The following is a 19,793-nucleotide window of genomic DNA, read 5'->3' as shown; positions in this document are numbered from 1 at the left end:
TTCCTGACTTAATATGAAAATAATAAATAACCCAAGGGGAAGGGGGAACAAAGCATGAGTAAGCATTTCACATAACAAGAATGCTCTATAAATATTTTTTTAAACTTCGAGATCATTACTACTCAAATGAGTTTAAAACCACAATGAGACAGCACTGCATACCCACCCAATAAGCAGATAATAAAAAACTGACACTGTCAGATACTGAAAGACTGAAGAACTCTAGGGATTGTCACGTGTTCCCGGTGGTGGATGTATAAATTGTACGGCCACACTGGAAAGCAATTTGTTCCTACCTAATGTGGCGATCTATTGTCTGCTGGAGTGGGAACACCCGGCTGAATGGTGTCAGCGTGGTTTTGGGTGTGGAGGTTCATTTAATGCTAAGGTGGGGAGGGGACCAAAGGTTAGCTGCCTCTCGGGGTGACGGTGCTCACTTTCCCGCTCTACTGCTGCAGCTGAGCACAATGTATGCAGTCTTCTGGGCCTTCTGCTTCTCCTGGAGCAGAGCCACCGTGCCCAGTGGTGTGCACTGTGACTTTTTTTTACTAAATTTTATTGTTTATGTCTTATTTTTTGAAAAAGCAGGGGGAAAAAAATTTAATGTTTGCATGAGTGACCTTGGGCACTATTTAATCTCAGGTCCTGATTCTAGTAGCTGTATGGTGGGGCAGACAATTGGCTCATGGCACTGGGAATCGAACCCAGTGCCTTTGCAATGAGCTACATCCCAGACCCTTTTCATTTTTTTTTTATACAGGGTCACTGGGTAACCCGGGCTAGCCCCGACCTTGTGCTCCTCCTTCCTGCCTCAGCCTCCGAGGAGTACTGGGATTACAGACACGCACCACCACGCTGGCTTCTTATCATTTTTAAAAATTTGCAATAAAATGCACGTAGCATAAAACTTTCCCTTTTAGCCACTGTTAAGTGTACAGTTCAGGGGCACTGACGGCCAGAACATTTTATGTGGAAAACCCAAAACTCCCAACCTATCGATCAGCACCTCCCATTCTGTCCCCCACCCACTGGCAGCCACCACCCCACTTCTCATTTCAACTCGCATTCCACACTTGGCACCTGGGCTGACAGCATTTTGTTGTTTGGGTCTGAAAAACAGGAAGTGGTATGACAGGCCTTTGCCAGGAGTGACCTGGTCCTGCTCTATTCCTGTCCATCTTCGTCCCCGGGCCCAGCGTCCCCGGCACATTCTGGACGGATGTCCTGGTTGCAGATGAGAATGTGCCACCGCAGGGAGAGTAGCGCCTCTGGCTGGTGTCAGAGCTCTGGGCTGCCCCGTTGCAGTCCTGGGAAGCTTTCTACACTGACCCCTGACCTGGTTTCCATACAAACATCGGGAAAGGGTACCCCAGGTGCACTTCTGCGTCCCTCACAGAGCCCTATCCCCACACTCACCCCTCAGGCTCTGGGCTCTCAGGTCAGCAGCAGTGGCAGTGGCAGCTCTAGAGGCCTTGATGGATGTGTCAGCCAAAGGGTGGGAGAAACACCCAAAAACAAAACTGAAGGGCCCCTGACTTCTAATCCTGTGGCGGGTCATTTGGCCTGGAGAACTTTGCAAGGTCCCCGCTAAGATGAAAGTGTGTTGCTCTGCCTCTTCTCCCACGGCATGGAGAAGAGGCCAGGGCTTCAAGGCCCCGGGGGTTCAGAAGCAGGATATTTTAGTATTGGACCTTGATGGGCTACAGGGCCTGGCAAGGAGCGAGCTTGTTGTTGGTTTTTGTTTTTTTGAGATGGTCTCGATATGTGGCTCAGGCTGGCTCCTATATGTAGCAATCCTCATGCCTCAGCCTGCTGAGTGCTGGGATCACAGGCATGGGCCCACTGCAGGCCAGACCCAGTTTCTAGAGGGGGAGAACAATACAAGCTCCATTGGCTGCCCCTACCCTGAACAAACCTGGCCCTGGAACCTGCAGACCCAGGGGACTTGGTGTGCACTGCTGGGATCCAGAGCAATTGTGGTCGTTCTGCAGACACCAGGACCCTCTGATTATGTGTCCGGCTTCGTGGGAACTCGGGGGGCTGACCGACAGCGGAGGCAGCCAAGGCTGTGTGCTGTTGGGCCCGCCGGGCCTGATGCCTGAGGCCTGGTGTCCACAGGGAGGCATAGAGGCGCCCATGGGGACAGTGACCCCTGCCCATTGTCCCCTTCCCTCAGCCACGCCAGCCTCCTGCATGGCCCACATGCCACCGTCCTTGGGTCTTACCTGGATCTCTGCAACCTGTGTATGAAGGGACAAAACCCAAGCTAGCTGGCAGGGCCACCCTGGCCCTACCTGAAGGAGGACACAGAACCACAGGTGAGGCAACTTGAGGAGGGTAGTGAGGGAAAACCTTGACAGCACCAGTGACTAAGTGGTCCAGACTGGGCTCAAACTCGGGATCCTCCTGCCTCAGCCTCCAGAGTACCGGGATCACAGGCATGGGTCACCATATCCTGCTCCTCTGGGGCATGCATGATTGCTAATGGATGAGGTGGGCACCAGCAGGGCCTTCTGACTGTACTCTTCCGTGTTGCTTCCTCTGGAGTAGGGCGCAGGCCCCTCTCTGAAATGGGACCCCACTGTCTACATTCAGATGAGGGGACTCAGGGCATCACAGGTCATACAGTTCTGCTGCTCTGCTGGAGAGGAAGTGACAGCCAGGAACTACAGGGGAAACACACCACACTGTCATAGCCTTCAGTGTTATTCATCTGCAATCATGGGGATTATACCCTGGCTTTCACACTGAGCTACATCCTCAGCTTGTTTTATTTTACTTTGTTTTGTTTGTTTTTGTTTGGTACTGGGGATTGAACTCAGGTCCTTGAGCTTTTGAGGCAGGTGGCAGAACCACTGAGCTAAATCCCCAGCTCTTTTATTTTGATTTTTTGAGACAGGTTCTCTCTAAATTGCTAGTTGTCCAGGCTGGGCTCAAACTTTCAATCCTCCTGCCTCAGCCTCTGGGAGGCCTGGGATTGCCACACCCAGTCACTGGATTAGCATTCTGTGACCCCCATAAGGCGCTGTCTTCAAACTCGGTCAGGTCCTGCAGCACTGGTGTTTTTTTGCGGGGGACACAGTCCTAGCACCCCAGTGCTTCCTCGGTGGGCCCGGGATTGAGGTCATTATGGTGACGGGACCAAGGCTATGCGTGGGCTTGACCACATGGGTCTGCACTACCAGGCTGTTGCTCTACGAGCAGCTCAGAAACTGGCACGGAGTCCCTGCCTTGCCAGGGAGAGCAGCCAGCTGCCTGGGGCAGGTTGGTCACAGAGGGCTGCTTTGTGATGGAAGAGACACGTTCAGACCGGGTCTGTGCATGGAACACCGCGCCCACCACCACCACCACCACCGCCCCGAAGACCGGGCGTCTGACCAGGGAGCACAGGCGTTTTCCCGCTAAGGGCAGCCGACGGTGGGCTGCAGACTGCAAGGCTTGTGGCCTCACCACCTCCCTGGAAGGCTGGGACTTCGGATCTGGCCCCGGGGCAGTGGCCAAGGAGGACAGGGCTGTGTCTCACAGTGCCCTGCGCGCTTTTAGTCAGAGGCTATGGACGCCCCGCAGCCCCACTGCCATAGCCGTGGTCCATGAACCAAGGCAGGGGGGGCCACAGGATCCACCTGCCTCGGCTCGTCTGGTCTGTCCCAGCAACTGTCACGTGCCTGACTGAAAGCCTTGGTCTTGGAGGGCCGTGCTTCAGCCCGCACAGCACTGGCCTCCTAACGTTGCAGGATGACCCCACTCCTGGCCATCTGCGCTCACACTGCCGGTGAGCCCTAGAAGAGACAGCTCTCCTGCTGCCTTGAGGGCGCTGCCGGCTTCGAAAAGGCCAAAATTACAGGGAAGCCGGGCGTGGTGACGCATGCCTGTAATCCCAGCACTTGGGAGGCTGAGGTAAGGAGGATCACTGAGAGTTAGAGAGCAGCCTGGGCTACATAGTAAGTTCCAGGTCAGTCTCAATTACACAGTGAGACCCTGTCTCAAAAAACCAACCAAACAAACAAACAGAAAAATCACAGGAGAGAGGTTCAAATAAACCCCTTCCCCTCTAACTTTGGGTGTCGGGTATTTTGTCTCAGCAACGAGAGAAAAGTAACTGACACAGTAGGCCTTCCACCTTAGACTTTGCCTTAGATGCAGTCACTGGGCCCTCAGCATGGCCCGGGTGCTTAGAAAAGCTCTTGGAAACCAGAAAGGTCTCCTAGAGGCTGGGCCTTTGCCTTGGGTGTTGATGGCTGTCTCCTCAGGCCAGTTAAATTTCCTGTCAGGTCCAGTTTCTGCTTTGGAGTTTCCGTAGATACTCGGATGCCTTCCTGCTCCTGAGCTGGTCCTACAGGTATGGCACAGCGCTGCCTGGTGATGCGTTGTCCTATGAGTGAAGACAACGCGTCTTTCCCATCTCTTTTCCTCGACTTATCTTAGGACGTCTCTTGAGGTTGTTGGTGTGTACAAGTCTTGGCCACAGAGTTGTGCAGGACATGTTCGTAGTTTCGTCAGTCCCAAGTAAAACTCGACTTCGCTTTCCTTTCACCTTTGGGCTTTGTCCCATGGTCAGGCTGGTGTGCCTGCCAGGGGTGCTGTTGGGGGGGAATGGCAGCACCATATTCACCTACAGGAAGGGGTGGGGTCTCTGCGGCTCCTATGACTTCCAAAAGTGAAGCTGGATGGAGTGGCACAGAGAAGCAGGGCTGCTGAAGACGGAGGACTTGGAGCCTTCAGGAATGAGGGTTTGCATTGTTTCATCAAGCAAAAATCTGCAAATAGCCAAGGTCCTGGCCCAGGGTGGGAATATCCGGGACCAGTAATGAAAAAGGAAGCATGAGTAACGGAGGAAGAAGAGTTGGGTACTGGGCCTGGCTCCCAGTCTGTTAGAAAATCAGGACTGCACACACTTGGTTTTGTTTTGTTTTGTTTGAGACAGGGTCTCAATATGTAATCCAGGCTGACCTTGAACTAGCATCAATCCTCCTGCCTCAGCCTCCCGAGTGCTGGGATTACAGGCATGTACCACAGACTTGGTTTATGCATGGTTTTGAACATGCACTCACCATTTCCTGCTTCTTTTTGGCATTTTTATTGTGTATACTTATATCATTGTATAATATTATATCTATTGTACAACTCGCTAGAGGTTCACATTACAGTTCAGTCTTTAGGCCACAAGGTTTCACTGACCTGCCTGCATTTGAGAATCAACTCACACTGTTCAGGGGAGACTGTGCCTCCCCTTTGGAAGGAAGTGTGAGACTGGCTTCAGTTGCAGGAAAGACAGATGCATCGGTGTGGTGGAAATGTTCATGGGAGGTTAGGGCATGTAGAAGGCTGCTATCAAAGCTGATGGCCATCACAACCTGCTGCCCCTTAGTGGCTCACCTGGTCAGCTGGGATTCTGACCTCTCTCGCCAACTGGGTGCGCAAACCCTCCAGCAGAGGGTGCTGGAGAGACAGTGGGGAGGAAGGGGATTTTTTCTCTCTCCTTTCTCTGACCTTCCCTTCCCTGCCTCCTTCCCCTCTTCCCCTCTTCCCCTCTTCCCCACCCCTCTCTTTCTTTCTTTCTTTTTTTTTTTGGTACCAGGGATTGAACTCGGGTCCTCGCACTTGCAAGGCAGGCCACTGAACCACTGAGCTAAATCCCCGGCCCCCTCTCCTTCTTTCTTATACCAAAGGCCTATTATTCTGAGAGGAAAAATTATTTTAAAAAGTCATTTTAAAGTATTTGCCTTGCAAAACACCCAACACTAAGATTGAGGGCTGTGGTGGAAATGGCCTGCCTTGTACACCATGAATTAGAAAGGTGAAGTTCACAAGGAGATTTCTTTCCTTTTTTGTGTCTTTTAAACTTCCAAGCAAAAAATTGTTAAACCTTTTCTAAACAAACACTGGTATTGATTTTTTAGTTGTTAATTCCTTGTTTCACTGCAGGGTTCATTTTCAGGGGATGTCTCTACAAGCATGCTAGAACTCATTTCCCAGGTAGATCTTATTTTTGGGGAAGCTGCTGTTGCTTTAAGTACACACATTTATGGAATACATATAATAATTCAACATGTGTATACAGAATGCAAATGGCCATATCAGGGTAGTTAACATTTCCATGCACTTAAAAACATTTGGTTAAATTTTTTATTAATGTGTAATAATTGTACATATTTATGAAGTATGTGTGAGACCTCCACATATGTATACAACGTGCACTGACTGAATCAGGACAATTAGTGTTTCTATTTCCTTATCATTACTTTGGATTTGTAGCTTTTTGGGTTTTTTTTGTTTTTTTTTGTTTTGGTTTTTTTGAGACAGGGTCTCACTATGTAGTTGAGACAGACCTAGAACTCACTATGTAGCCCAGGCTGGTCTCAAACTCACAGCAATCTTCCTGCCTCAGCCTCCCGAGTGCTGGGATTACAGGCATGCGCCACCAAATCAGCCTGGCTGATTTGTAGCTTTTTCAAGAGAGTCTTAAAACAATTCTTAGAAAATCTGTGCCTGGACAGGCATGGTAGTGCACGCCTGTAATCCCAACATTCAGGAGGCTGAGGCAGGAGGATCACCAGGAGTTTGGGGCAAGCCTGGGGTACACAGCAAGTGCAAGGCCAGCCTGAACTATATAGAGAGGCCCTGTCTCAAAAAACAAAAAGAGGGCTGGGGGATTTAGCTCAGTGGTTTCGCCGCCTGCCTCACAAGCTCAAGGTCCCGACTTTGATCCCCAGTACAAAAGAAAAAAAAATAGAATGAAAGTAAGGAAAGAAGAAAGGAAAGAAGGGCTGGGGATTTAGCTTAGTGGTTCCGGCATCTGTCTTGCAAGCGCAAGGACCTGAGTTCGATCCCCCGTACAAAAAAAAAAAAAAAAAAAGGAAAGAAAAAAAAAATCTGTGCCTATGGGTGCTTTCTATAGTAGCTACCATATGTATTTAATTTATGAATACATTTAATTCTAGAGACCCTGTGGTGCAGAGATTACATGAGTTGAGGCTTTTTTAGTGTTTCTGTTTGATCAGCTGTGCACATCCCATTAAACTAAAATCTCTCTTTTTTCATGCTGGGGTTTGAAACCAGGGCATTACTCTAGCTAGGCCAAAGCTGTGCCACTGAGCTACCCCTCCAAACTGCAAAGTGTTAACGGCAAGAATCCAACCTTAGCCAGGTATGGTGCCCACAGGCCCATAATCCCAAGTACTTGGGAGGCTGAGGAGGAGGACTCAAAGTTTGAGGTCAACCTGGGCAATTCAGTGAGACTATGTTTCAAAAGTCAGATGGCTAGGGGTGCAGTTTCTTAGATTACCTGCCTGGCATGCATGGGGCCCTGGATTCCATTCTCAGAACCACAAAAGAAAAAAAAATTGAGGCTCATTTTGTTGTTGTTTTTTCCCCCCCAAGAATAATTTTTAATTGATTCTACTTTGCTTGTTTGTTTGTTTGGTACTGGGGATTGAACTCAGGACCTTGCGCTTGGAAGGCATGGGGCAGAACCACTGAGCTAGATCCCCAGCCCTGATTCTCCATTTTTGTAGTTTGTTAGTACATGTCTGCTGCACATGATGCTTGCGTTCCACGTGTGTGTGGCACAATCCATCTTCAGTCCTGTCTGCTCCCCCTTCCATGCCCCCAGCCTCAGCCTTCTCAAGCCCTGTTGTCCACTATCTCCCATGAAGCTTCTTTTCCGTCTATAGGAAGTCATCAGTTTTCAGAAAGAAGGTTTCAAAGTGAACTTGTGCCACTTATTAAGGCGGAGATTTGGTGGCTGCAGCGTTGCTCAGGGCACAGGGTCACTGGAGTGTCTGCACACGAGCGACCCCAGGGCTGAGTACCTTGTGTGACGCCGTCAGGGCGAAGCAATAGATGGGCTTGTGAATTCAGAGATACCGAGGCTTCCGTGCATTTAAATCCAGAGAACCATAAAATTAAAACCAAGATAAAGTTAACCTCATTTTAAAGGTAAGGAAACTAACCAGGGCCTAATGAAGAAGCACGTGGCTTTACCTGAGGCAGCGGGACAAATGTGCCGGACTCCGTGCGTCCTTCCTCTTCCACTCTGACTTGGGGTAAGTTTCCTGCCCGCCTGATGGAGTCAGGATCTCAGCGTCCCTGTCGGGACCAAGACTGGATATTCCCAGAGCCATTTGCACAGCAAGCTCTGCGGGCCCACTGGTGAGGACTACAGGGGAAAAACAACGCGGGCAGCCCACTCACAACGCATCGCGCGAGGTTGTCCGATTCGCTCTGTGCTAGTGAACATCCGGGTACCCGCATTCCGGAATAAACAGATGAGACTTAACTTCCGGGCCCTGCTTCCCAACAGGACAAAGGCATGGACAGTTGGGTGAGGAAAAATGGGAGCCCAAGTACTACACCTGCATTGTCCTCCCTCGCACCTTATCCCCGGCCTCCAAGTTTAGTAGTGACCATCCTGCCTCTGCATACTGCTAGTGAGATAATGCAGCCCTTGGCTCTGCTGGTCAGTCTTCTAAGACTATAGAAGTCACCGAGTTCATCTCACCAGAATGTCACCGGCACATTTTAGAACAATCAATGCCAAATAGTGAAAATGAGGAATATGCAAACAATGGGGAGTTAATCTAGGCACTAAAAGAGAAAATAACTGAAGTTCTGTGGCTAGGCAAAATAGACAAAAATCACTTCCTCTGCCAGGTGGTCCTGTCTCTGGCAGAGTTAGTGGTTCAGGTGACTAACCCAGAGCCTGGGGCTATAGAGGCCTGGTTTAAGAAACCCTGTGCTGATGGGGCATGGTGCATACCTGTAATCCCAGAACTTGGGAGGCTGAGGCAGGAGGGTCGCTGTGAGTTTGAGAACAGCCTGGGCTACATAGTGAGTTCCAGGTCAGTCTCAACGACATAGTAAGACCTTGTCTCAAAAAACCCCCCAAAAAGAAACCCAGTGTCTATGGCTTCATTGGTCCTTCAGGAGGGGCAGGAATCCCCTTCCCTGCACACACTTTTTCTCCTTTCTTCTTCCTGGCAACCACAGGATCCCCACAAATTCACAACTTGCCTGGTGGCAGTGGGAAATGGTTGGCCATTGCAGCCTGAGGGGGCAGAGGTGCCACCTGAAGGCGGTGATCCTGAGCAGGAGCCCAGATGTCCCTCCTGACCCTGGGCAGGTTGCCTGGCTGGCGCAGGGCCAGCTTTGGCAAGCCAGAATCTGCAGTGGCATCTCAAACATCAGCCAGGCTGTTGCATCCTCACCCTATTAGAAACTTCTGTGAGCGCTCCCTGAGTTACATCACTGGCTCCTTCTGGAGACTGGAGGAGGAGGGTTTTCTTTCACCTACATTGCTGGCCACCTGCACACCTCCCAGCTGCTCTCCCTGGATGCCCTTGGCTGTGTGGGTCCTGAGGTGCACATACCTGAGACTTTGGGGGGAGTTTTTGGGTGGGGGTACTGGGAATTGAACCCAGGGCCTTTGCACTGAGCTATATCTCCAGTCCTTTTAAAACATTTTTCATTTTGAGGCAAGGTTTCAAACTAAGTTGCTAAACTGTCCAAGCAAGGGCTGAAATTGCAATCCTTCTGCCTCAGCCTCCAGTGCTGGGATTACAGGTGTGTGCCACAGCCTCTGGCTGAGGCTAAGGCTTTTTAAGGTCAATGCCCATCTGCACTGGCGGACCCTGTCTCCTCCCAGCTGTCATTCCTTTTTCTGGCTCCACTCTGGGTCTCCCTGAGTTCTCAGGGACCTCAGCTCCTGCCTGCTGTCTGCCCCTCCCTGGCCACCCACCCTCAGGCCATATCTGAGTTTCCTGAGCTCTCAGCCTCCTGATGAGGCCTGCCACAGTCCCAAGACCCCCCCCCAAAAAAAAACCACAGCATCTCTCTGACCTCCAGACAAGGGACCTGAGCTTCCCGTCCTATCCTCCCATGTCCTGGGACCGCGCCCTCATATTCTTCTCTGCTCACCCCAGGACCCCCATCCTCCACCCTCCCTGTGGCCTGGCCCCTGCCCTCCCTGCTCATAATAAGTGACTTCTGACTCCCAGCTGTACCTAAGCACACAGTCTGACCACAGAAATCTCAGGCTAGGGACCCAGCTCTGTGCTGAGTGCTTGCCTAGCATGTGTATGGCCCTGGGTTCTGTCCCAGGCAAAAAAAAAAAAAAAAAAAGCCTATCAGGATGGATGGTCAAGGCCAGACTCTCACACCCAAGACACCACATCTCACATTCCCCTCCAGTTTCCGGCAACCGTGGCTTTATTTCCTCAGTTATAAAGTGTTAATGATAAACCTGGCTTGGTGGTTCAGCCTGTAATCCTGGTGTTTGGGAGGCTGAGGCAGGAAGATCACTCCAGGCCGGCCTGAGCTACACAGTGAGTTCAAGGTCATGATGACCTACATAGGGAGACCCTGTCTCAACCAAAAACAATGAGTTAATTATATGCCCCTGCCACAGACTCAGACCCCAGGTGGCCCCTCTTCCCTGCCAGGCCTCACCACTGCCCGGCTGGGGTCTCTCACAGAGCCTGGAGGTCACCTCCCCAGCATGTCGGAGTCCGAGCTGCTTCACCCTCACCCAACCCTACAAAGGAGGCAGCCCAGGCCTGGCCAGCCTCACTCACTGCCTGTCGCTGCCCCCACTCAGGCCCTGCTCTGCAGCACCCTGGCCTCCAGGGCCCTGGGGCCTCCACACTCTCAGCCAAGCTTCAGCTCTTCAAGTTTGGGGCCTTGGCCAACTGGCCCCATCTCAGGGAGCCCCCAGAGCCACAGCTGGAATTGCCCCCTCATCTCTACCGGTGCCCCTACCCCCTCACCTCCTGCACTTGGGCTTCAGTGACCACCCACTTCCTCCACATGTCCTGTGCTGCCCAGGGAACCCGGATGCCTCCCACTTCTCCCCACCCCGATGGGATGGGAGAGCGAGGGCTGATGCTGTCATCACGGGAGGGCTGTGGCCTCTGGTACTGCTCTCCTCGCCTCACCACTCAGGCAAATCTGGCTGGTGACCCGGGCGGGAGCAGTGGGGACTGTCACCCTCTGGGATCCCTGCCAGGTGGAGGTTGGTGAGTGTCCACCCACAGACTCCTCTGGTCCTTGATTCTGGGCTCTTGTGCTTGCCCAGGGGGAACGGGGCACTGAACCTCCAGCAGGAGCCAGCGGGAAACAGGCCGGCACTGCAGAGGGTCATAGCAGCTAGAACCTGGTACTGAGGGTCGCAGAAAGCTCCTGCCAGCTCCAGCGTCCGGCCGGAGGGGCTCCTCCTGGCTACAGAGCAGGGGCTGTCTCAGTCCTGCCCTCAGTCCTGTCCCCAGGACGGAGTGCAGCTTCCAGGTCAGTTCTGGAAATGGAGTCTGGTGGGGCCTGCACGGAGTTGAGATGGTTGGGAGTCCACACCCTTCCTTCCTTCCCTCCACCCCACATCCTCAGTGAAGGGGACTAAGGGAGATCCCATTTGTGACCCTCCCCCTTTTTTTGAGACAAGATCTTGCTGTGCAGCCCAAGCTGGCCTCCAACTCGAGGCAATCCTCCTGCCTCAGCCTCCTGAGGTCTGTGACACCATGCCCAGTATGATCCCCAATTTAAAGTGCTCAGCTCATGGGAGGAGGCTGGGGGTGTTGCCAGAGGGACCACAGGAGGTACTGAGGCGGGCTGGTAACAGTTTGCCCAAACCCCAAGAGCACCCCATCCCACCTCAAGTTTTCGGCTCCCAAAAGAAACCACTCCACACTAACATTTGAAAATAGCTTTTTATATCACACTATAAAAACTCAGATTTTTTACATACAAAAGCATACAATAAAAAATAATAATAACATCACAAGGCAACTCCTACAAACATACAAAACCCTTAGTGCACCCCTTGCACTGTCCAGCTCCCAGCCACTTTTCCTTTTTTGCAAGAGCGGGGATGTAGCCAGGGATGCAAGCTTGTGTGATTCCACTCAGCTACACAGCACCGCCTCAACAATTTTAAGACCACATCTTACTAGGCTGCCAGGAGCTGAGGGTTGCAGGTGTGTGTGGCTCTGGTTGGGTAAGGCAGGACCTGGAAGGGGACCCACTCCACAGAGCTGGCTCTGAGCCCCAGCTCCACACACCCAGGGGCACAGGGAGGCTTGGTCGGCCTGGGTCCCAGCATTGTCAGGCCCAGGCAGGGGCAGTGCTTTCCAGGTGGCAGAGGCCTGGCACGGAAACTGGATTCGATTCCCTCGGGCAGAATGGGGCCCTGTGCCTGGGCAGGGGCTGAGTGCAGCTGGGGCAAGCAGAGTAAGGATCCCCAAAGACATCCACATCCTAAAATGGAGGAGATCGAGGCATCTCTCTAGGTGAGCTCAGCATTGGCACAAGGGTCCCCAAAATGGAGAGGGGAGGAGTGGAAATGGATGTGGTGGCCAAGGAACATCAGAGGAGGCAGGGACAGGTGCACCTGCAAGGCTCAGCTGCAGTGGGACCCACTTGGGGAAGCCCCAGGAGAGGCAGGCGGGCTGTGGTCCGGGCCCCTGGACTCTGCAGTGCATCTGATGCTGCCCACGTGCCCCGCCAAGCCTGGATGAGCTTTTTTCCAGTTCTGGCTGAGGCCAAGCCTGCAGCACCCAGTTCACAGCGGTCTGGCCCAAGGGCACTAGGTGAGTGAGGCTGGGCCTGGGCCTATCGAGCCAGAAGGGGCACCAAGCCTCGCCCATCAGGAGGCTCTGGGAGCCAGACTGGAGAGGGCAGGGCTGGCCCAGGACACCTGGCCCCAGCTGTAGCCTCCCCACCCCAGGTACCCCCTGTGTGCACCAACTACGCTCCCTTCCAGACAGCTCCTTGGGTGCACTCTTGTTCCACCCGACGCACACAGACAGGGCTCTGCTGGGCCCAGCGGCACAGGGCCTGTCCTAGACCTGGGCTGGGCAGAGGCAGAAGGGAACGCTGGAGGCCCATGAGAGGTCCCGGAGTCAGTGCCAGTCTGGGCAGCTCCCAAAGGGGTGGGCAACCTGCTCACTGGGCGCTCGCAAGCAGGTGGGAGTGCAGGGAAAGCTACCCAACCTTTATCAGTGAAAACAGGGCCCTGGCAGGCTCCGGCACGCCCGTGTCAATGTCCAGGATGTTCCGGATGCTCTTGGCATCGCTGCTTGATAGGTTGCCCTTGATGGCCAGGATGGCACTCAGGTGGCCTTTGCTGGCAAGGAGAAGAGCACCCTGTCAGCCAGCTGCTCCCCAGCACGTCACACACAGCCTTCCCAGCTCCAGTCACAGGGCCAAAGCCTCTCTGCCCACTGGGGCCTCACCCACTCCTGCCCCACCTTTGCTGGCCACTTCTGTCATGGTGCCTGCCCGTTGGCCAGCTTTCAGCTAACAAGTCACCTCCCCGGAAGGTTTCCCACCTCTGCAGCAATCACTTCCTGTTAAACTCTGCAACGGGCAACCACCCTGGTTCTCTGCCTGAGCACCTCACTGCTGCCAGCCTTTGATAGGCTGGAAGCCATGTGAGGGGCACAGGACCTGGTCTGTCTTGTTCTCCATTTCATCCCAGTGCCTGTGCAGCCTGGTACCCAGCAGGCTGCCAAATAAGCATTGGGTGAGTGGGTGGAAGGATGGACAGATGGATGCAGAGGTGGGAGAGAGAGAGCTAGACAGGGTGGGTAAGCAGATGGCTGGATGGATGGAGAGATGGGTCGTGGTGAGTAAACGCATAAGAGGGTAGATAGGTGGGTGAGTGAGTAGGTGAATGGGTAGATGGGTTATAGGAAAGGGTATGGGAGTTGTCAGAGACCCCTGCAGTTGTCCTGGCCTCCAGCACAATGGCCTCCAGTACAACGTCCTCCAGATAGGAAAGTGGGATTAAGAGAAACACAAGCAGAGAGAAGCTGAGTCTTGGGCTGATCTAAGCTACTCTGGGCAGCAAACACAAAGGACTCCAGGGACATCCAGTGTTTACTCAGTACAAGTGTGGGAGGGGGGATCTGGGCAGGCCTCAGGACACTGCTGATAACAAGTATCAAGAGGGCAGGACTGGAGAGTGAGGGCACAGCATATTTGTGTGGAAGAGAACACACGGTTAATTCAGAAGGGAGGATTTAATTGGAGTCAGCTAACTTTGCCTGGGAGTGAACTCAGCCAAGCTCTGCTACTTCCAACGTAATACAGCCAGAGGGGCAGGAAGCCTGTGCCTCTACAGCCTAACACTGGGCAGCGGTGACCACTGCAATGCATGGATGAAAAGATAGGCAGATGGATGGATGCATGAGTGGATAGACACGTGGACAGATAGGTCGATCAGCAGATGGTGTCTGGATGGATGGATAGGTAGATAACCATAGGTAGCTGAATAGATGGGGAGATGGGTGCTTGTACGGATTGACAGATGGACTGGACGGGGCTCAGCCAGGGGCTGCACAGGACAAGCAGATTAGCCCCAGCCGAGGCCCTATCAAACTCCCTGCTGTGTCAGACAGAATCAATGCAAACGGCTCACCCGGCCCTCAGCCAGGGGTAGGCCTCTACCCCAAATTGGGGCCCAGGGCCCAGTGTGTAAATCCAAGTCCCCACAGGCCCTGACACCGAGGACCCAGGCTCTCTGCTGCCTCTCTGAGTGGCAGCATCATGTATGGCTGAGCACACGCACTGGGGACCCATACAGCTTGGCTCTGAGCTCGGCTGTGCCACTGACTGACAACCTGTGTTGCCTTGAGCCCCGCCGCTGACTGCCTGTGTTGCCCGGGACATATCCTTCCGCTCTCTGTAAGACAAGATGCACCCTGGCAGCCTGGTGGGCCATACCGAGGACTCACGTACAACTGTGTCTTGGAGAAACAGCAGAGCTGGGCTGATGGGAGTCCATGGTGGGCACAGCCCCTGGTTCTCACCTAAAGTCAGGATATGACGTGGCGTAGGTGGCTACCTCCATTTTGATGGCGCTGGGGTCTTGCAGGCGGATGATCTCTGCCAGTGTGGGGAGGGCAGGGTGCAGCCAGCTCGCAGGGGAGCCCTGAAAACAGGTCAGGCTGCAGGAGGCTGGGCTGCCCGGAGGGCCTTTGGGCTCTGGGTGGTAACCACTTGGGCCTGCAGAGACCTGAGGCTGCGGGCTGGGGGTGGCAGGCTCACGTTTTGTGTGCAGAAGAGCTGGATAGCGTGGGCGTTGGCCAGGATGTGGCTTGCCAGCTGCTGCTGCTGCTCTGCCGTCCTGAGGACCACTTGGCGCTTGCTCAGGCGGGTGATATATTCCTTCACCAGCTGCAGGTGCACGGCCTCCATGAGCTCCTGTGGCAGTGTCAGGGTGGCATGAGCCAGCTGCTGACAGGGAGCTCACCACCTCCCTGGGGCCCTGAGCTGGGACTCCGGGGAGGGCAGAAGCCAGAGAGCGTGGGTGTGGGGTGAGGGGCTCTTCACCTCCCGGAAGCGGTCCTGCAGTTCCCAGAACTCTGGCAGCCGTCCACCCACGGTGGCGAGGATTTCCTCCAGGGTCTCAGCAGGCGCTGCCCAGCGAGTCTTCGTGAACCTCTTGAACAGAAGCTGAGACAGGAGAGGCAGGATGTCTAGTCAATCCCTGGGAGGAAGGCTCCAGGCTGACACCCTCACGCTAACACAGATGCCCCACGGTCGGGCTGGGGACTCAAGGCCTCCCAGGAACCGGGGCAGAAGGCAGGCCATGTTCTCCCAGACAGGAAGTGGAGGCAGAGTGTGTGCACCCTTCTCCAAGGTCATCCAGCGGTAGCCCAGGAGCCACACCCGCATGTCTGCAGCCCTGGGGCCCTTTCCACTGCCTCCCTCTTAAAATAAATAAATCCCTGCTTACACAAGGCCTTCTGCTGGGCTGGACCTGGGAGACTGTGCCGAGTCACCAAGGGTCACTGCACCGGCCTTCACCACCCACCAGGTCTCCCAAGGGCACTAGGCAGTAAATCCCTCCTTTGTATTTCAAGGGGCGCCCCCAGCATCCCCTCTGCAGATTTCTTGGACCCCTAAGATAGGTGATCACCACTGCCATAGCCCTGAGCCCCGGAGCTGGGGGGCCTGAGGGATGGTCTGGGAGTCCAGATTGGGGGAGGGCACTGAGGCTTCTGCAGGCCTCCTGAGGCCCCTCTGTGCCCTCCCTCCCATGCTGGGCTCCAGCCACCTTCAGGTCCATGAACAGGCTCTGGAGCAGGACGTCAAAACCATGGCTCTTGATTTCACTCAGGGGGTCCAGCAGGTGGCTCCGGGGGTCCTGCAGTATCTGCCAGTTCTGCTCCATGGATGTCCTAGGTGGTGGGCACAAGGAGGTCACACAAGCCTGCCCAGCCTGCAGCCCCACACACAGGACACCCTGGACAGGTTGTCCAAAACTATTTCTTCACTCTGGAGCACCCACGGGCTCTCCATTCCCTGTGGAATCATATCTAAGTCCTCTCTTCCAAGCCCCTGGCCCAGCACACACCTGCAGCCCCTCACTTTCTGCTTGAGGACAGGCCATTCCCCTGCCACCCCAGGTTCGTGTACTCCGCAGATCACTGGGCCCTGCACACTGCTGCCGTGAGGATGGACTAACCAGCGAGTCACCCTCAGCACATGCTGCAGCTGCTAGGCCAGGCCCTTTCCTACAGCCTTGCTAGCTTTGGAATCACATCTGTGGCTCCTCCTCGCTCCACCTCCAGCCCCAGCTCTCTGTAAGCCAGCCCAGACTCTCACCAGAAGGACAGGCAATTGTTGATGTTGGCGATAACATTGGCCCTGTAATTTCGCAGCTGTTTGCCTCTCTCCAGAAATTCATCAAAGGTGCGCTGGTAGCTGGTGAAACCGAAGGTCTCCTTTCAGGGCTAGCACGGACACCGTGACCACAGCTGCCTCCTGTGCCACCCTCCTTGGGATTAGTGCACTGTCCTCCCTTGTTGCTGCTGTCCCTGGCCACTCCCACCCCTTCCCGCCCAACCCCCTGCATCTGGGTGACCAGAGGGCGCTGTGCTGTCTTTAGAGAGGAGTCACCAAGTTTACTGAGGCACAGACGGGTTGCTGTGGAAGGCGTGGCAGGGGCCCTGAAGCTAGGGACTGCTCTTCTGGGGGCTCTGCAGATGCAGGTGGAGACAGGATGCACCCATACTAATTCCTGGTGGCTCTCAGTGCCCAAGGGTGGGCTGGGCACAGGCTGCCTTAGCTGTCATCCCAGGGAGGCAGGAGGGCCACAGCCCTGAGAAGTGGCTAAAGGGGCCCTGGCACACCCACCTTCTCAGGAAGGTGGCCAGCTCCATCAGCAGCATTTGCTTGATCTGCAGGCCCAAGTCGGGGGTGATGTTCTCGGCCTTGGCCTGGCCCTGGGAGACGATCTGCCAGGGGTGGTGGGTGAGCAGGGCAGGGCAGGGGCACTGGGGCTGGGCGTGGGCATGGGGAGTGGGTGGGTGCGCCTTCCGGCTGCACACCGGTGTCCTGTGCCTGCATGGGGGGGAGCAGACACAGTACCTGCATGACGTCGATGGCCAGCTCGCTGTGGCAGTGGCTGTCCAGCTTCTGTGGAGCCACATCCTGGGCCCAGCTCTGTGACTCCAGCTCCAGGGCACGGGCTGCCAGCTCCTTCACGTTGGCCTGGGGTGGGTGGGGAGTCAGTCGGTGCCCTGATCACCCTGCCAGTGTCCTGTCATCCCCAGGCCTCACCACCTCCAGCTCCCAGTCCAGGACTCACCACCTCATTGGACAGGAATGTGGCCTCCAGCAGCCGGATTTGCTTGGGGGGCAGTAGGCTCCCGAGGCTCATACCCTGCAGCTCAGCCGCCAGCTTGGGGCTCCTGAGGATGTCACTGCGGCAAAGGGGCTGGTGTGAGGGAAATGTGCCCGGGTGGCAAGCACCTCAGCACCCTCCCCCTCTCCACTTGTCTCCCGTGTTAAACCATGGGTCCAGTCTAGGCCTTTCGGGCCTAAACCCCAGAATTGCCACACCTCGTCTTACTCCTTCCACTCCCACTCTAAAAGAGCTACCCAAAGCCAGGGTGGAAGTGTACAACTGTAACCAGGCACGCAGGAGACCAAGGACCAAGGCCAGCCTGGGTTATACAGGGAGTCCATGGACAGCTAGAAGTATATAACGAGGTCCCGTCCCAAAAATTAGTAAATAAGTAACAGAAAAGGCCCCCAAACCTAAGCCCCGAGGCTATCCCTGCCCCCGCTGGGCAGTGCCACCACCATCTTGGGCCTGGCTCACCAGAGGAGCTTCCTCCCTGCCTCCTACCACAGCCTTGACCCTGAAGGACCCCCTGCAGCTGCCTGAGCCACCTTTAAGTCGGATCTTCCCATTGGAGCCTGCTCCTCACGCAGATCGAGCACCTCAGCCTGCCGTTACCCCGCTGCCCAGGCGCCTCTGCACAGGAAGGGCAGCGCCTGACTGCCTGTAGAGCTATCTCAGCCCACTTTCTCAATGCCTCTGCAGGGTCCCAGGCCCCCGGGGGAACCTGCCCAGCCCCGGCACTTCCTAAGGGGCCTTTGTCTGCCTAGAAGTTTAAGAATGACCCTCTCTGGGTCCCCACCCAGGCTGGATGCAGCTGTGCCCTCTGTTCCCCACACTTCTGGCCACAGCAGCCTCAACAGTGCCTCCCCGGACTCCACCCCCAGGCTGGACTCAGTTTCCTGCTTTGCTCCCCCCAGGCACTGGGAGATCCCAGGTCAATCGGACAGGAAGGCCGACAGGCAGAGGTCCAAGCACCCAGCATTTCCTGGTGAGGCAGGACCAGCCAGCACGGCTGGTTTATGGCCATGCCGTCTCCCTGGGACCACTTTTCACTGGCCACTCCGCTGTGCCCTGGCCTCCTGCCAGAGGCTGCCCCGTCAGCACCAGCAGTCCCCAGGACCCTCAGCTCCTGCTTACACTGCCTACACCCTGGGCCTCCCTCCTGCAGACTGACACTCCTCAGTGAGAGCCCCTGGCCTCCAGCACCCCACACTGCAGTGCCAGTCTCTCCCCTACAGCTGGGATGAACCACAGGCACATGCAGGGATGGGGAGTCCTGGCCGACCAGGGCATCTGAGGCTGGGCCAAGCTGGGCACTGGCTGCCCTCCTTTGGCACTGCCTGGAGCTCCTCAGTGGACAGAACCTCCATGGGCTCACAGGCAACCTGCACACAGGGCTCTCTGATGTGACCTTGTCCACGGTGCCTCTACTGGCCTTGCTGCCTGGGGCTGCTAAGTCAGCCCAACACACAGGACAGCTCAACCTTGCCCTCCTGCCTACCTCCTTTCCTGCTGCCCATCCCCTCTCCTGCCTGACTCTGTCTTCGGTGTAGGGATGCTGGCTCTGACTCAGGCAGGCCTGGGTTTCTCCCAGGACCCCTGCTCTGGCCTCCCTATGCCAGGGCACTTCTGCCACGGCCCTGCTTCCTCTGTATCGCCTGCTCCTTCTGGAACCTCACAAATGAAACCAGTCTCTGTGCCTCAGTTTCCCCCACTGCAAACTGTGGCTAGGGCCCAGGAAATGAACAGGAGACCCACATCCCCACTCTGTGATGCAGGGCTCAGTCCCTCCTCCGGTTTTGTTTTGTTTTCTGAGACAATGACTGTGTACCTCTGGCTGCCTGTGAACTCCAGGTGATCTTCCCGCCTCAGCCTCCCGCCCTGCGTGGTCAGCCCATCCCGTGCCCCGCAGCCCACGCCCCACAGCTCACTTGGGGTAAAGGTTCTGCACCCAGAGCAGCAGCAGGTAGGCATCGCGCTCACACAGCTCAAACTGCGCCAGGGCGGCTGCGTGTGCTGCGAAGTGCTTGTGGTAGCTGCGTGCGTAGGTGGCCACCACACCGAATTCCGCCGGGAACAGCGGCCGCAGCCGAGCCACCACGGCCTCCAGGTCCTCCTTCATGGTGCGGCCCATGTGCAGGAAGGTAGCCTCCACCTCTGACTGCCCCTC

At 55.2% G+C, this 19,793-nt stretch overlaps 1 protein-coding gene across 1 annotated transcript in view; it reads right to left on the bottom strand.

The window, feature by feature from the left end:
* Positions 1-11,726: 11,726 nt before the first annotated feature.
* Positions 11,727-19,793, bottom strand: part of Tnfaip2 (TNF alpha induced protein 2) — an 11,083-nt gene continuing 3,016 nt past the window's right edge. Inside the window, exons 4-13 of the mRNA XM_010607371.3 lie at positions 19,555-19,790; positions 17,585-17,699; positions 17,365-17,487; positions 17,131-17,231; positions 16,600-16,698; positions 16,049-16,172; positions 15,322-15,444; positions 15,037-15,192; positions 14,799-14,920; positions 11,727-13,111 (exon numbers count right to left, since the gene is read on the bottom strand). Of these exons, the coding sequence (XP_010605673.1) occupies positions 12,970-13,111; positions 14,799-14,920; positions 15,037-15,192; positions 15,322-15,444; positions 16,049-16,172; positions 16,600-16,698; positions 17,131-17,231; positions 17,365-17,487; positions 17,585-17,699; positions 19,555-19,790 (1,341 nt within the window). The 3' untranslated portion in view covers positions 11,727-12,969. The remainder of the gene's footprint in view (positions 13,112-14,798; positions 14,921-15,036; positions 15,193-15,321; positions 15,445-16,048; positions 16,173-16,599; positions 16,699-17,130; positions 17,232-17,364; positions 17,488-17,584; positions 17,700-19,554; positions 19,791-19,793) is intronic.

This window comes from Fukomys damarensis, unplaced genomic scaffold (genome assembly GCF_012274545.1).
Source record: "Fukomys damarensis isolate Sample0158 unplaced genomic scaffold, DMR_v1.0_HiC HiC_scaffold_21, whole genome shotgun sequence".
NCBI lineage: Eukaryota > Metazoa > Chordata > Mammalia > Rodentia > Bathyergidae > Fukomys > Fukomys damarensis.
The sequence above is the reverse complement of the archived record's forward strand: the minus strand, read 5'-3'. Positions and strand labels throughout refer to the sequence as shown.